General features: G+C 46.5%; 1 protein-coding gene across 1 annotated transcript in view; it reads right to left on the reverse strand.

Moving 5' to 3' along the window:
- Positions 1-936: 936 nt before the first annotated feature.
- The window catches only part of LOC135901440 (beta-hexosaminidase subunit beta-like), a 78,030-nt gene continuing 63,936 nt past the window's right edge, over positions 937-15,030 (reverse strand). The window contains exons 12-14 of the mRNA XM_065431247.1: positions 7,599-7,689; positions 4,639-4,743; positions 937-1,393 (exon numbers count right to left, since the gene is read on the reverse strand). Coding sequence (XP_065287319.1) covers positions 1,330-1,393; positions 4,639-4,743; positions 7,599-7,689 — 260 coding nt within the window. The 3' untranslated portion in view covers positions 937-1,329. The remainder of the gene's footprint in view (positions 1,394-4,638; positions 4,744-7,598; positions 7,690-15,030) is intronic.

Consider the following 15,030-nt stretch of genomic DNA (forward strand, 5'->3'; position numbering starts at 1 on the left):
TAAATATTCGACAGTGGCGTAATCGTGTTCACAATTACGCCGCTGCCAAAAATTTGCACGAGTGGCGAAGCAGGATATGGTGAGTTACTGCAGTTTTAGCTATGCGTTTGTCTGGTTGAGCTCTACAACACCAGGCGGCTTCACCGCTCACGTTTACGCCCCGACCATCCGGTAACCCGCCCAAACCGCTCCCGTTTACCGGATTAGCGTACAAGCTAAACGTCTCTAATATCAGATGGTAGGTTATTCCAGTCAGCTATGGTCTTGGGGATGAACGACTGTGCGCAATGAGCTGAGTGGCAAGCTGGGCGTTTGACTTTGCAAGGGTTATCACGGCGAGGAAAAATGACAGGGGGTGACTGAAAGAAGTCGTCGCGCAAACGATCATGATGATAAAGTTTGTGAAAGAGAGATAGGCGGGCGTGTTTCCGTCGTAGTGATAGCGGAGGCAGTTCGGCACGAATTTTTAAAGATGTAACACTGGAGTACGGAGAAAAATCTGAAAAAATGAAGCGAGCAGCACGGCTTTGCAGGGATTCAATGTTACGTATAATGTAGTCTTGGCTCGGATCCCAGATGGCACATGCATATTCAATTTTAGGCCTGATTAACGTGGTGTACGCGAGTTTCTTTAGGTGTGAAGGCGATTGCTTTAGTCCGTGTTTCATGATTCCGAAAGTACGGTTAGCAGATGCAAGAGTAAGGTTGATGTGATGATGCCATGTTAGATCCGATTGCAAGTTGATTCCTAAGTATTTGTACGTGGTAGTAAGTTCGACAACATTGAATAACGTAAACCTCATACAGTTTGTGGCAGTCTTGATGAACAGGTGCCATTCGTAGATGTATTTCAGACACAGGTTGCTCATACCAGGGTGCTGCTGAAACATAGTTTAAGTAATGCAGTAAAAATTTCATGCGAAGTATGTAAGAATATTGTAGCGTATAAGAGTTTTTCGACTTAATTTGTTGTGAAAACACAGACATTCATGCGACAACAATTTATTTTTGAGATTTTACGTAGTGGCGTACTCCCTGACTAAGCGCAATACAATCACGAAAGTCCACCAACTAGCCCCATTCATTGCTTTACTAGGCGTACTTGCTCTTGAAAAACAGCTCACGAGGCTAAATTTCTTCAAAGAACGTCGGCCAGAGCAAGTTCTCGCCATGAAGGTGGCGGTTTCTCTCACGCCAGCTGGCATGCTCAGACAGGGAGTTTATGTGCACATTCCTTTCCGTACTAACATTCCCACTGTGAAAACGAACACGGCCCTTATGTTCATTCTTAATCGTTGAGAACGGTTTGCTCCACGTCATATCTTCTCTTCAAACGACATAGTCGCAGTCGCAGACACCAGGCCCATTCTCTGGTTCAACTTTGAGGCCACGCCTGCGCACACACAAAAAAGGACAGTTTTAAATATCTGCGTCAAATGATTTCGAGAAACTGCAATGAATACATACGACGACACCACATAAGAGTTGCGGAGTGGCAACTCTGGAGTTGAGGGAATTCCTGAATCGTTTCACCTTATTAAATACCCCGTATTGAATAGGAATGGAATGATGGCACAAGTCGAACAGGTGAAACGGGAATCGAAAAGGCCCCTAGTTCTGGAACGATGAATGTTCGTTTTGAGCGAAGCAACCAAACAGCCAAATTGCCATTCAGACTAAACTAGAGTTTGCCTATCTATTGCATTTCTCCTACTGGTTCTATCAGTATCTACGTATTAGTGGCTATGCCTCTGCCGCTTCATTCAGCGCATTCTACAATTCTGTAGACATGAAACCTTCTTACGTGGCAATATAGAAGTGCCTTTAAGGACAGCAACTTCTAGTTTTCAAGCGTAACGACTCGCTTTAGCAACAGCACACAGGACCTTCCGACAAAAGGATGGAGGACAAATACGACGTTGCTAATGGTTGTAACCTGCGCGAGTCCACGATAATTTAGAATGCGCATCACGTTTTTAGCACACTGTTGAGTATTGACAAGCGGTAACAGCAATTAAGAGAGGTGTCCTTGAAAACTTGGCACCCGTTCATGTGCCAGTACACGTAAAAAAAAAAAATCGCCCTGCAAGGCGTATCAATGCGTTCCGCTTTTATGTTAGTCGTCAAAGTTAACATATAATCTAGCTCAACGCATGCCATGTACAACAGTGCAAAATTACTTTCTGCTTTGCCTTAGGCGATTCAGTTTCGAATGAATTACAGGTTTGATGAAAATGGTTGATTTTATTTAAAACGCAAGCCTTGCTTGTATCGCAGTGTGCGATGTGTTTACGAAACGCCGAACAAATGTGCAGCTAAACTGAAGCTAACTCTACCGGTTATAATATGGCAGGTATACAATATAGTATACGAAAAATCGGTGCACCATGATCATCAGAAAGTATTGTCAAGTATGCCTTAATTCTGAACTGAAGAAAAGAGCCACGTAAAAACGAAAAAGCGTTATTTCACCTATGGAGGCCGCTATTACTACAAACAATTGTTGAACTGGTGGTTGTGACCCTTTGCACTGTCCCTTCACTTTTTTCGATGTAAAGAGGGAGGCACGTCGGAAAAGGGTCTGCAATTCAGGCTGTCACCACTAATTGATTGGTTCTCGACTTGTTTTTACAGCATAAAATTGTAGTCATTTTGGAATCATATTCGTGACTTCGAATCCGCGTAGCGATTATATCGGTTGACGCTATTTGAAAAGTAAGGCGATAAAATTTACGTAAGTCTGTTTTATGCGTTTCTTTGTCTAGTTCTATCTTGACAGTAAATCTTGTATATGTTTTTTTAAAATAAGTTGTCTTTTATTGATAGAAGTGCATTCCCAAGGCATATGCGCCGCCATCTAAATGTTTGCGCAATGCTTCTTTTGAAAGCTGATGGCCCTTTTCGTAGCCCCATTGGAAAATATATTTTTTTGCGGAGACGAAACATTCACGAAAACGCGTCTTTTAAAAACGTTATGCAGCTCCAACGCACACGTTGGAATCTGCTTGAAGCGACGCTGCTGTAAAGCGGTTCATAAAAACGCTATAAATTTGTCCATTTCATCTTTTGCGTCCTTGGTGTCAAGAAAACTGGCGAGCGCACGTATGCATTCACGTTCCCTGTAGCTACGCAATATCACACACGTGGCAATCATCTGAATGAGCTAGTTGGGCATGGTACCATAAAAGTGTACGTCTGATAGCGACCTTATTGTTGGAGCATCGGGCTGCTGTGTATTGAACCTATATTCCACAGCCCGATATTCGATCCCACCACGAGGCATGTAATTGAGAAGCGCATGGGTAATTCAGTTTTCTTTTTTATGGGCTATATTCTGCAAGAGAGCAGCGCCCAGCCGCGTTGAGGAAGATCCAGGATGGTTTGCAAATAAGGCTTAGATTTAAAGCAGAAGATAATAGAGATCAGAGGCAATAACGCGCTGCAGAGAAAACAGGGTCGAACACGTTCCTCACGCGATAAAAAAAAAATGTTCGTGAGATTATTTATAACATTTGTTACGACATAGAAAAGTCGCTTTTATTAGGAGACACGCATGCTCGTGTAGTAAACAAATATAGACAAGGCGTTTCATTACTGGAGTTTAAGGAATCGAATGGATTAGCTCAGCCACTCCAGGACTGGGAATGGTCCAACTGCCACCATTTCCAGAAGGTAAAAGGAGTGAAATTAACGGACATTCCCACTCTTTGGAATGGATTGGGAATGGAATGGAAGGTCCCACTCCGGGAAACTATGCACCATACGCCCATGTACCTGTTCTGAGCAGTATCATCCCATGTGTTGTCAGTGGTATAAGCAGTCCCGCAAAACGGCACGGCTTTGTTCTTGATGTTACATACAGCGGGTGTTAGCTACTACATGTACTTGGTTTCTACAACAGCTTGTAGTTTGATACTCGCAGGTATTGTTTTCTTTTTTGTCGTTTTCTTTTATTCACTATTCCACGAGAACGTGATGTATTTTTTTATTTCATAGGGATTACCTTTTGGCAAACATTGCTAACAGAAAGGAATGTATAGGTAAAACATTTCCAATACTCTGAGTGCAACGAAACACCGTTTATTGACAGGCTTTGCTTCAAGATATAGAGAATGCATACGCACGATTATTTGCGTGTTCACATTGAGAATTCTAGCATGACGTACACAAAATAGTAAGTATGCATCGAAGAACCAAGTGGCTAGAAATCACTAAAGGTTTGCGTGCAGTTAGTGAATCTCATTCCGATTCCCACCTCATATTTAAACATTTTTGTATTACCCTTAAATAACGTTAAAATAATTATGGTTAAAAATGAGAACATAACACACGAATTGGATGTCTATGATGTTTCTGTACGAGCACGAGCAGTTTGCTTGTGCTAATGTGGCATAACGAAAACTAAATATAACATCGCAAACCAATATGTCCGTGTTTTGAACGCAATATTGAGTGAGATTTTGAGCTTGAGTATACCCGAATGCTATATATCTATATGCACAAATGTACTCTTGAGGGCGGCAGGCACATATTTATTGATGTACTTCTACTCCCTTCGCGCGTAGCCTGTAGGGTACTGAACAACACGTCTGTTAGGGTGTGTTCGTTTTTCTTCGCACTCTTTAACTGTACACTCACCTACGCATCCTGCAACGCTGTTCTTCGAACCGAGACGCTGTTATTTCTGAGTACTTCACCCAGGCGGGGCTCCAGAGTCTCTCGGCCACTGCGGACGCCCTAGGCCTAAAAGAAGAAAGTCGAAAGTGTGGTCAACATTTTGCTTTGTTTTTGAGTACCCACACACAAACACACGCACGCACACCGATAATAGAGAGAACTTTACAAACACTGAAACACATTTGCTTTGATTTCTGTTTGTAGCAGCAACCTTGCGAAGGAGTCATCACTTCTGACGTCGATGCAGTGTGTTGTGTTTTAGAGGGCCTGGTAACATATTTAATCAGGGCAGATGAACTATCTTACATGTTAGAGAGTACATTATTGAAGTTGGTAGTTAACTTATAACTCCGGTGCGCGCAGCTGTAAGTCCAAAACTTCACGTGCTTCCCTGCAACTTTCCCGAAACTCCCAACGCTTACTATAGCGGTTGCAATTAAACAGACGGTCCAGGTGCGTTCGCTCTGCCGCCACCCGCGGATTATCCTTGAATCGTTCTGGTCCCTGCCACCTGGTCGCTGCCACCTGGTCCCTGGTCCCTGGAAAGTAAGGGCGCCGCCCGGTGCCCTTACCTTCCAGATTGTGGCGGCGCTATCTGAACGGGAAGAGCTCTATGCTTGTCCGATATAATGGTATCCATCATTAGCGACGCGACGGAGGTTCACGACACATCATATCGAGACCACGCGGACGCAAGAGCTCGCCCCTATGCTGAGTGAAACACGCTGGGATATTTTTTGAACGATTTGACATTAAAAAAAAACGGGCCATATAAGGCACGCCGTAGTAGGGGACTACGGATAAATATTTACCACCTGGGTTTCTTTAACGTGCGCTCAATGCGCGGTAGGCGAGCGTTTTTGCCTCCTGCCCCTGCCCTGATGCGGCCGCCACTCGCTGTGATAGCTCGGTAGCTGTAGGGTCCCGCCGCTGAGAACGAGGTCACGGGTTGGATACCGGCCGTGCCGGCTGCATTCTTGTGGGAGCGGAATGCAACAACACTCGTCTACCGTGCACTGTGCGCACGCTAAAGAAACCCAAGTGGTGAAAAGTGTTGCGGAATCTCACACTACGGCGCGCTTTTTATAGGCAACTGTGAAGTTTCCTCATGATGAGATCGCGGTTTTCTCACGCTAACACCGCAGATTTACTAATTTAATTATGGTGGCCCGCGTTGCCGGGAGTGTAACCCACCTCCTCGTGCTCAGCGGGTTTACGATTGATAAGCGTGGCAGCATCACGCAGGTTTTGTGCACTAAGAACGACGAAAGGGTGAAGGTCTAAGCAGCACGGGGGCCTGACAGCAGCTGCAGCATCACGCTTATAACAACTCTGGTAGAAAATGTTCTCTGAAGAAACGTTTTTTTTAATGCGCTTTGCGCGCATTAAAAGTCGCGAAAATCTTCAGGAGTGTCGAACAATGAACAAGAAAAATCCATCCATCCATCCATCCATCCATCGATCCATCCATCCATCCATCCATCCATCCATCCATCCATCCATCCATCCATCCATCCATCCATCCACCCACCCACCCATCCATCCATCCATCCATCCATCCATCCATCCATCCATCCATCCATCCATCCATCCATCCATCCATCCATCCATCCATCCATCCATCTAAACCGATGGATCTCTACACAGACAGACAGACAGACAGACAGACAGACAGACAGACAGACAGACAGACAGACAGACAGACAGACAGACAGACAGACAGACAGACAGACAGACAGACAGACAGACAGACAGACAGACAGACAGACAGACAGACAGACAGACAGACAGACAGACAGACAGACAGACAGACAGACAGACAGACAGACAGACAGACAGACAGACAGACAGACAGACAGACAGACAGACAGACAGACAGACAGACAGACAGACAGACAGACAGACAGACAGACAGACAGACAGACAGACAGACAGACAGACAGACAGACAGACAGACAGACAGACAGACAGACAGACAGACAGACAGACAGACAGACAGACAGACAGACAGACAGACAGACAGACAGACAGACAGACAGACAGACAGACAGACAGACAGACAGACAGACAGACAGACAGACAGACAGACAGACAGACAGACAGACAGACAGACAGACAGACAGACAGACAGACAGACAGACAGACAGACAGACAGACAGACAGACAGACAGACAGACAGACAGACAGACAGACAGACAGACAGACAGACAGACAGACAGACAGACAGACAGACAGACAGACAGACAGACAGACAGACAGACAGACAGACAGACAGACAGACAGACAGACAGACAGACAGACAGACAGACAGACAGACAGACAGACAGACAGACAGACAGACAGACAGACAGACAGACAGACAGACAGACAGACAGACAGACAGACAGACAGACAGACAGACAGACAGACAGACAGACAGACAGACAGACAGACAGACAGACAGACAGACAGACAGACAGACAGACAGACAGACAGATAGATAGATAGATAGATAGATAGATAGATAGATAGATAGATAGATAGATAGATAGATAGATAGATAGATAGATAGATAGATAGATGTAGGTAGGCAGGCTGGAAACGGCTGAAGTAGGCACAGAATTCTATGCGCATTAAGAGACAGGGTTAAATGTAGATGAAATTTGCTGGATGAATCCTCCATTACATTCTTTCTATAGAACCTTACTTATACTACAGAATAAGTCAGGAACAGTGCAACACAGGACGAGCGATTAAGAGCGCAGGACAGCGCTCTGTCCTGTGCTCTTTACTCGCTCGTCCTGTGTTTCGCTGTTCCAGTTTTTAATCCGAAGATGAACCAACCAGCCCCTTTGAACACACTGCTTATTTATACTAGGCGATCCCATATACCTTACGGTATTTCCTAGTAACAACACGTTATTATGTCAGTCTTAACTTACCAGGTGCGGCTAATCAGATTCGTGGCATCGACATACTCTCCCCAAATGCAGGCTTCACCACCCTGAACAAGAGACTTCTGCTTGGGCGACCCTGCATATATAGAACAAGGTTGTTACATCGTTGGACATTTAATTATTTATTCGATATCTTCGTACTTCCAACCCTTTCCGGAGAGTGCATGAAATTCTCAATATTTACTCCAGGGTTGGCGGCAAACAAGAAAAAAGACGCACAGCATGGGTTTAGATTATGGCATGTACAGCAAACTTTTGATCATTTTTATTATTTATTCAGTCGCATACTGACGTGTCATCACCGAAGATGTAATTACCGCTGCGATAACTTGCTTCGTGTATTATATTTGAAGCGCCCCCTTTGCGTCGCCTTAAGCACTGATCTAAGAGAAGGTGAAGTTCGAAGGATAAATCCTGCACTACGTAAAACGTTCAAAAGGGGAATAACTGCTTGAAAACGAAGGCAATAGCTCGATAGCTTAACGTCAAACAGCCGGGGAAGCTCTGCTGATTATGCATAATGCGACGTGAAATTCGCACATTGTTTACCATGTGCAGGTTTTGAAGTGCACTGCTAAGCCGTACCTCAGCCAATATGTTTAATGCGTTTAGGAACATGTGACAGCCTACTATCGCAGTATTTGTTTATTTTGCTAAGAGATTTATTAGCAACGGGCGCGAACGGGTAGCTGTCACAAGCGTTCGGCGAAAGACAGCAACCACGAGCTCATGCCGATAGCGATGGTGCTGTGGCGCAGGCGGCTACTCTTCTTCGTTACAATTTATTTATTTTTATTTATGCGATGAGCATCTTAGGGTACTTTTCGCTCTTTCCAGGGGCAGCCTTTCAACGTCTATAACGGTTTCCCGCCAACCTCAGCTGCTGGGTAGTCCATGGTCGAACGTGTAGCGTCTCGTGGTGCTGTGCTGAGCGAACATGGTACGAAACGAAAATCGGAACAACTTGGGCCACTGGATATGCCGCACAGGGTATGCGCCACTGTGGAATGAAGTTGTTTGGTGGCGACTTGGCAGTTGGTAACAATGTAAGACTAGGTATGGGCCGAACAGAAATAAACTTCATGCCTTACCAGAGGAACCTTGAATATATAATTAGCATTGTCAGTTCTATCTCTTCAAAGAAGAAAGTGGAAATATGAGAATGCATAATGCAATCACTAAGTTTCATCTTGAGGTTTCTACTGTACTTGGATGCCTCGTGTATATATATATATATATATATAATGGACGAGAAGAAAGTGTTAAGCGAGGGGCCGGATATTTATTTCTTATATTAATGGCAGCCAACAAACAAAGACACCCAGCAAAACACAGGGGAAATTACTTGTACTTATTCAGCCGTCTTCTTATTGAGACAGTGTGGATTAACACGTCTTCCCACACCGGATAGTGGCTGGGAAGACGACTCCGCGGTAGCTCATTTGGTAGAGCATCGCACGCGTAATACGAAGATATGGAATGGTGCCCCACCTGCGGCAAGTTGTTTTAGAGCGCAGCTCTTTGGCGTCCGTTCCTGGGTTTCGCGTCGTCGTCGGCGTTGTCGTCGGCCTCGTAACCAGCTCCGCCCCCCTTTCATCCCCCCAGCGCTAGCAGCGACCGACTGATACCGCTGGATGCCGCTGACGCCGCTAGAGAGTCAAGATAACGTGACTGCATAGAACACCGTCGCCGCCATGCAGAAAGAGGAGGAAAGGGTCCCCCCCCCCCCTGTTCTTGTGTGGCGGATAGGGTGCTCTTCAGTTGCCGACGCGCCGGTTATTTCACGTAGGCCCCGGCACGTCGACGAATACGTGACCACCTTCCCACGGCTAGACCTGGTTCTTAGCGCTGCGGAAGCGAGGGTATCATATTGTTTGTGTCGGCATCGGCGGCGTTGTCCCTGAAACCAACTCCGCAGCTGGGGTTGACTCACTATCGGCGTCAGCGGCATCAGTCAGTCGCTGCTATCTCTTTCCTCCTCCCTTTATCGTGTTGTCCGCTTGCTGCGCGCGCTTCTGCCCCCATCGTTTGCCGCTGGGTGTACACGCCGCCCCCCTCCCCCCTCTTCCTGCGAGTCTCCGGTTGTCAAAGCGCCGGCTCGAACTTAATTCCTTTCTTCGCTCCTCCTCCAATGCAACCCCTGTGCGGTGGCAACCAGAGAGCCAGATCGGTGGCGGCGGATCTGTATATGTGCACCGCCCGAGCCGAAATTGCCGCTGCCGTTCGCGCTGTGTGGTGGCAATCAGAGAGCCAGATCGGTGGCGGCGGATCTGTATATGTGCACCGCCCGAGCCGAAATCGCCGCTGCCGTTCGCAATTTCCTAACACTTATGCGGGAGAACATCCCGTTCCTCTCGCTCGTAACGCGTCCCACGGCTGTGACAACCTCGCGAGGCACTTGTATAGATCTCGTCTTTGAGAATCAAGCATTGGTGTACCAAGTCGAACATATATCAGTCTATTTCTCCGACCACAAAGCTTCCTTCATGACTGTCAAGAACTGTTAGTGGAGTCTTTGTTAAAGGAATACGTGTGAAAAATAAAAAAAAAATTCTGTGATAGCGCACACATGTGTTGCTCGATTTCTGTGCCTCAATCTATCGAAAAGGTGAAACAGCTTATTTGCTGCGCTCAAATTTCGCATTAGGAAGTAACGTAATCGTCGGTAATTTGTTTTCATCCACTTTCAATTCCATTAATTTATAATTTCTTTATTTCAATAAGTACGAGTAATTTTCCCTGTGTTGTGCTTGGTGCCTTTCTTGGCTTCTTACGATATATATATATATATATATATATATATATATATATATGAGAGCATGAGAGCGGCCATCCAGTTCTACTACGGCAACATCGCCGCCTCGCTTCAAGAGATCAAGCTGGCGTTCCAGTGGCTGGGCAGGAACATCCCGAAGGACTACCGCAAGAACGCCTCCTACTATGCTCTGCGCGTTGTCCAATGGTTCGTATGTAACGCGCCATGGCCAGCGCAACGTTTTAAAGCATTAGCATTGTACAGATCACTCGACAAACCAAACATCCGATGCGTCGAGGCGCTATCAGACGGGACTACCTTGCTCATTCGTCCTTTGCGCTAGTAAACTTCATTTAACCGTCGTCATGGGCTTACCCCGCGGGGCAGGGCAATGTTGCGGGTGGACCCAAAGCATATGCACGAAACCCCTTTCCGGGGTTTATGCACCGGCTCGCTCGTTTTCTGGCCATGTGGGCCCATCGCAGGGGCAGTGTTAATAGCAAAGAGGGCTGATCTCGGTGATGGTGCAGTGCAAACTGGGGGCGAATCCGGAGACACTGTAATCTGCGGTCGCGTGGGTCACGTGGGTGCTATGCTGAAAAACGTGGTGCAGAATATGAAGTTTCGTGTGCGTTATCACGACGGCAAGTTGCTAAAAGCTTCCGCCATGGGTGAAAGTCGTGAGTTCCTTGGGCGTCCTTCTACATAAAATAACATCGCACGCATCATGCGTCTGTTTGCATCACCATTTAAGTGAAACAGCTCTACGAAATCTTCACTTAACGTTGATTCTAACAATAGGGCCCTTTCATACACACAGGCGCTAGTAGATAAAGAACACAATAGGCTAAATGTAAAAATCTATAGCTATACGCCTTCGCCGTCAACGTAGACGTGTTATCCTAGCACACCGGGACCTCATTCAGTAATGTGCCACGTGAAAAAAGAAAGAAAATAAAACTGCCTTTCTTGTCGTAGCACTAAAAGCCGCACAGCTTAGCGGAAGGTTTCTGACGGTGGTACAAGTGCATCGGGTCGTCTACGCATAAAACGAGGTATTTTCTCAAAAAACGCACGTGCAGCTTGAGCAATAATTATGGTTACGAACGAGGCGAGCGATTTAGTGTTTCCATTGACAATTTAGTCCAACCGTCTCTCAGGTATGGCGCGCTCATCGAGAGATGTATATATATACAACAGCATAGGCGGTAATAAACTACTAATAAATAAATAAAATAATATGAACGGTGCATGATATTCAACAACTTCATTAATGCTGAAAAAAAATTTCTTATATTTGGCCTATAGTGATCTTGATCTTGTGTGTCACTACATGCGTGCCATTGGGAGTGTCTACAATCTACCAAAAGTGGCACAAAATGTGCAGAATCCTTCGATGTAGCTAGATATGTGCCTCACTTCTTTGTGTATACATAAACACATCCAATCGCCACTCTGCCCATAATCATCGTATATGCCTCGCGACGTCACTTCGCCGACGTATACGCCTGATTTTACATCTGCATTTCGGCATAGTTTGTGAATGGTGTGCTGCATATACACATAAACATTGCATGAGAATAATTTTGCAGCCTCTGCGACACAGCACCATAACGCTAATTGTTCGGAGTACGATAAACCGAGTCTTCATATTATCGTCGCTACCGATCGTTCTCGCCTTGGTGCTGTCGTCACATAAAATATCGCGTCACACACACAATTGCTCGCTATCTGACCTGTCTGGTAACGCCTTGCAGATCCTTAAATGATGATGAATCGCCACCTACCTCCAAAATGATTTCGGTAACATTCAACGGCGCAGTGCGTGGGATCTGCGTTATTTTTTTCACTAAGCAAAGATTTTCACCGCTTTGTTTAAATGATGCCCCTGAACTACTCAATTAGGTATTTTTGATTCTGCATCTGCTTGAGCCATTTCCATAATGTCCTTTCAGTCTGTTTAACATCCACTTAATACGGGCCCCCGTTCCTTTTCTGCGCGTCTGCATAGCACTGTCAAAGTGCGCCTTCGGGTGCTGTTCTCAAGTCCGCAGCAAGTGCGTCCCGCTCGGTTTTCACATCTCGCTGCAAAAGTCTCTACCGTTGGCTGTATAGCTTGCCGTGTGCCCCACATCCTTCCACTCACGGTCGTTCGGGCGCTTATACTGGCTGGTGAGTGGTTCGCCGTGCGCATTGTCTTACTGGCCATCTGTGGCTTTTGTTCACGGACAGCTGCCGCGTGGACGAGGTCGAAGAGGAGGAGTTCTGCCTGAACCGAGCGGCACGCGTGTTCCTGAACTGGCGCGACCCCCGCGTGGGCCTGAACGTGTCCAGCCACTTCTGGGAGCTGGTCACCTGCCGTGGCGTGCCGCTCTACAAGGTATGAATGCGAAGTATTCTCTTGCGAGTCAACCCAGTTTTTGTCATGCGTACGTTACCTGGCCTCGTTCGCGAAGCACCTTGTAGACAGCAACAAAGAAAAAAAGAAAGGAAGAAGGAAAGGAAGAAAGAACCACGGTTTAGATACTCATGTACAGAATCAGTTTGGAGAGTCATCATCAGTCAGTGTTTGGAGTGTGACATTTGTAACTTGTCATTGCCGAGTGTTAACGAATCCCTTGGGTGTCGATGAAGACCGAATGCTGAATACGTTTGGCGTTCACCTTGGCCGGGGCAGAAGATGGCGAATGGCACATATTTTCTTCCGCTCCATTCATGAAGAAGCTGAATATGCTCACTGACATGATGAAGAACGGAAAGTTCAAAGGTCGTGAACGATGTGCTGCGCACGGGAAAGTGTCTTCAAAGGTGATTGAACCAGAAAACGGTTTTGCTTCTTTGCTGAAGTATCGCGAACACATCATATGAAGCAATTGTAAAGGGAGCACTCGTATTGCGTTTTCGTTGAGCAGAAGATGCCGGCCATCTCCCTGGTGATCGAGACCAGCCACTACATTCACATCGCGTACAAGAAGCAGAAGAAACTGGAGGACACGGCCATCAAGGAGTAAGGTCGCAAATAGGGCTGCTTGCTTGATATGTCTTGTGTATATAGAAAGCACTGCGTATACCTCCCCAACTTTGGCAGTTGGAGAGGTATACGAAAATCAGTGACGATTTAGGCACGCATATTGTTCCATTGAATCAGGAAGATATAAGTACTAAATCAGTCGAGCAATAGCTAGACCTCGTTGGAAAAGGTAGAATCACTCTAGCAACGATACTAGCCCTCAACCAGAGAGCTAGGGGTACTGTTAGTGGCCATGCTTTCATTCTTGTTTCGCATTAGCAGGCGCTAGACCTCGTGCGGCTCGCACTGCAAAAGCCCACGGTGAACAGCCACGGCGTCGGACGGACGCCGTGGCCCAGACTCCAAAAAAAAAACCGACCTGGCCCACTACCACACTCGGATTAAAGTGGATTGAGATGGCTTAAAGTGGATTCAGGTGACCTAAAGTGAATGAAGAGTGATTGAGGTGGATTAATTTGGTTAACGTTTGTACAAATTAGAGCAAAGTGGATTAAGGGGGAGTTTTAATTTAACGTGGTAGCTTAGACAAGTCCTCATGCTTTCGCATTCAGATAACGTAAGGATACATAAGTGACTGTCAACTTATTGCAACTGCATCTACTCGCTGGAGGTCGAGAAGCACCTCCGATTGAGTGACTTGGTGGCCGTGCTAAACACGCCCATCAAGATCGTCGAAGTGCGGTTCTTGCGCAGCGAAATTGCCTCGGCCATGGACGTGGCAGAGTGCATGTGCACTGGACAGCGTGAACTGCATACTCGTGCACCAAGCTTGCGAGTATATTATGCCGCCTGAATACGCACTTATAGCTTTGTTCATGGTGTACTAAATTGGGCTTGGAAGTTCCGCTTGTATACAGGGTGGTCCTTTATAAAAGGGAACACGCGATCGGGTGGCCCGTGCTCTGCGGAGGCTGCTTAGAGCGCCAGCGAGTGACAGCAAGGAGAAGTACGCCTGCTTGTGGCGTCATCTGTTGGTGGTCAGAACAACCACGCATGGCCGATAGGCAAGCGCCTGCTAGAATTACCTGGACCTCCCCACTCCTCGCATGACTGCTGCGCAAGGAGCGGGGCCTGCAGAGCAACGCCTGCTGCTAGCAAACCGCGTTGAATACGCAAGCGCACTGGAAACATGGAGGCGCCGACATACGCCCGGTAGTTATTAGGTGCTCCTGGCGTACTTATATTAATACATAAGCGTTCTGGGGCTTCTTCCCTCGGAACTTTGTCCGGCCGTCTGTTTTTCTGTCTGAAACGCTTGGCACGATGCACGTGTCAGGCCTAAGGAGATGTATATGAAAATGCCTTATGACTACGTATGACTAACGAGGCCCTAAAGAGGCGTATATGAGAATGCCTTGTGACTACGTATGGCTAACGAGGCCCTAAAGAGGTTATATGAGAATGCCTTATGACTACGTATGACTAACGAGGCCCTAAAAAGGCGTATATGAGAATGCCTTATGACTACGCATGACTAACGAGGCCCTAAAGAGGCGTATATGAGAATGCCTTATGACTACGTATGGCTAACGAGGCCCTAAAGAGGTTATATGAGAATGCCTTATGACTACGTATGACTAACGAGGCCCTAAAGAGGCGTATATGAGAATGCCTTATGACTACGCATGACT

This window comes from Dermacentor albipictus, chromosome 1 (assembly GCF_038994185.2).
Source record: "Dermacentor albipictus isolate Rhodes 1998 colony chromosome 1, USDA_Dalb.pri_finalv2, whole genome shotgun sequence".
In the NCBI taxonomy this organism is placed as follows: domain Eukaryota; kingdom Metazoa; phylum Arthropoda; class Arachnida; order Ixodida; family Ixodidae; genus Dermacentor; species Dermacentor albipictus.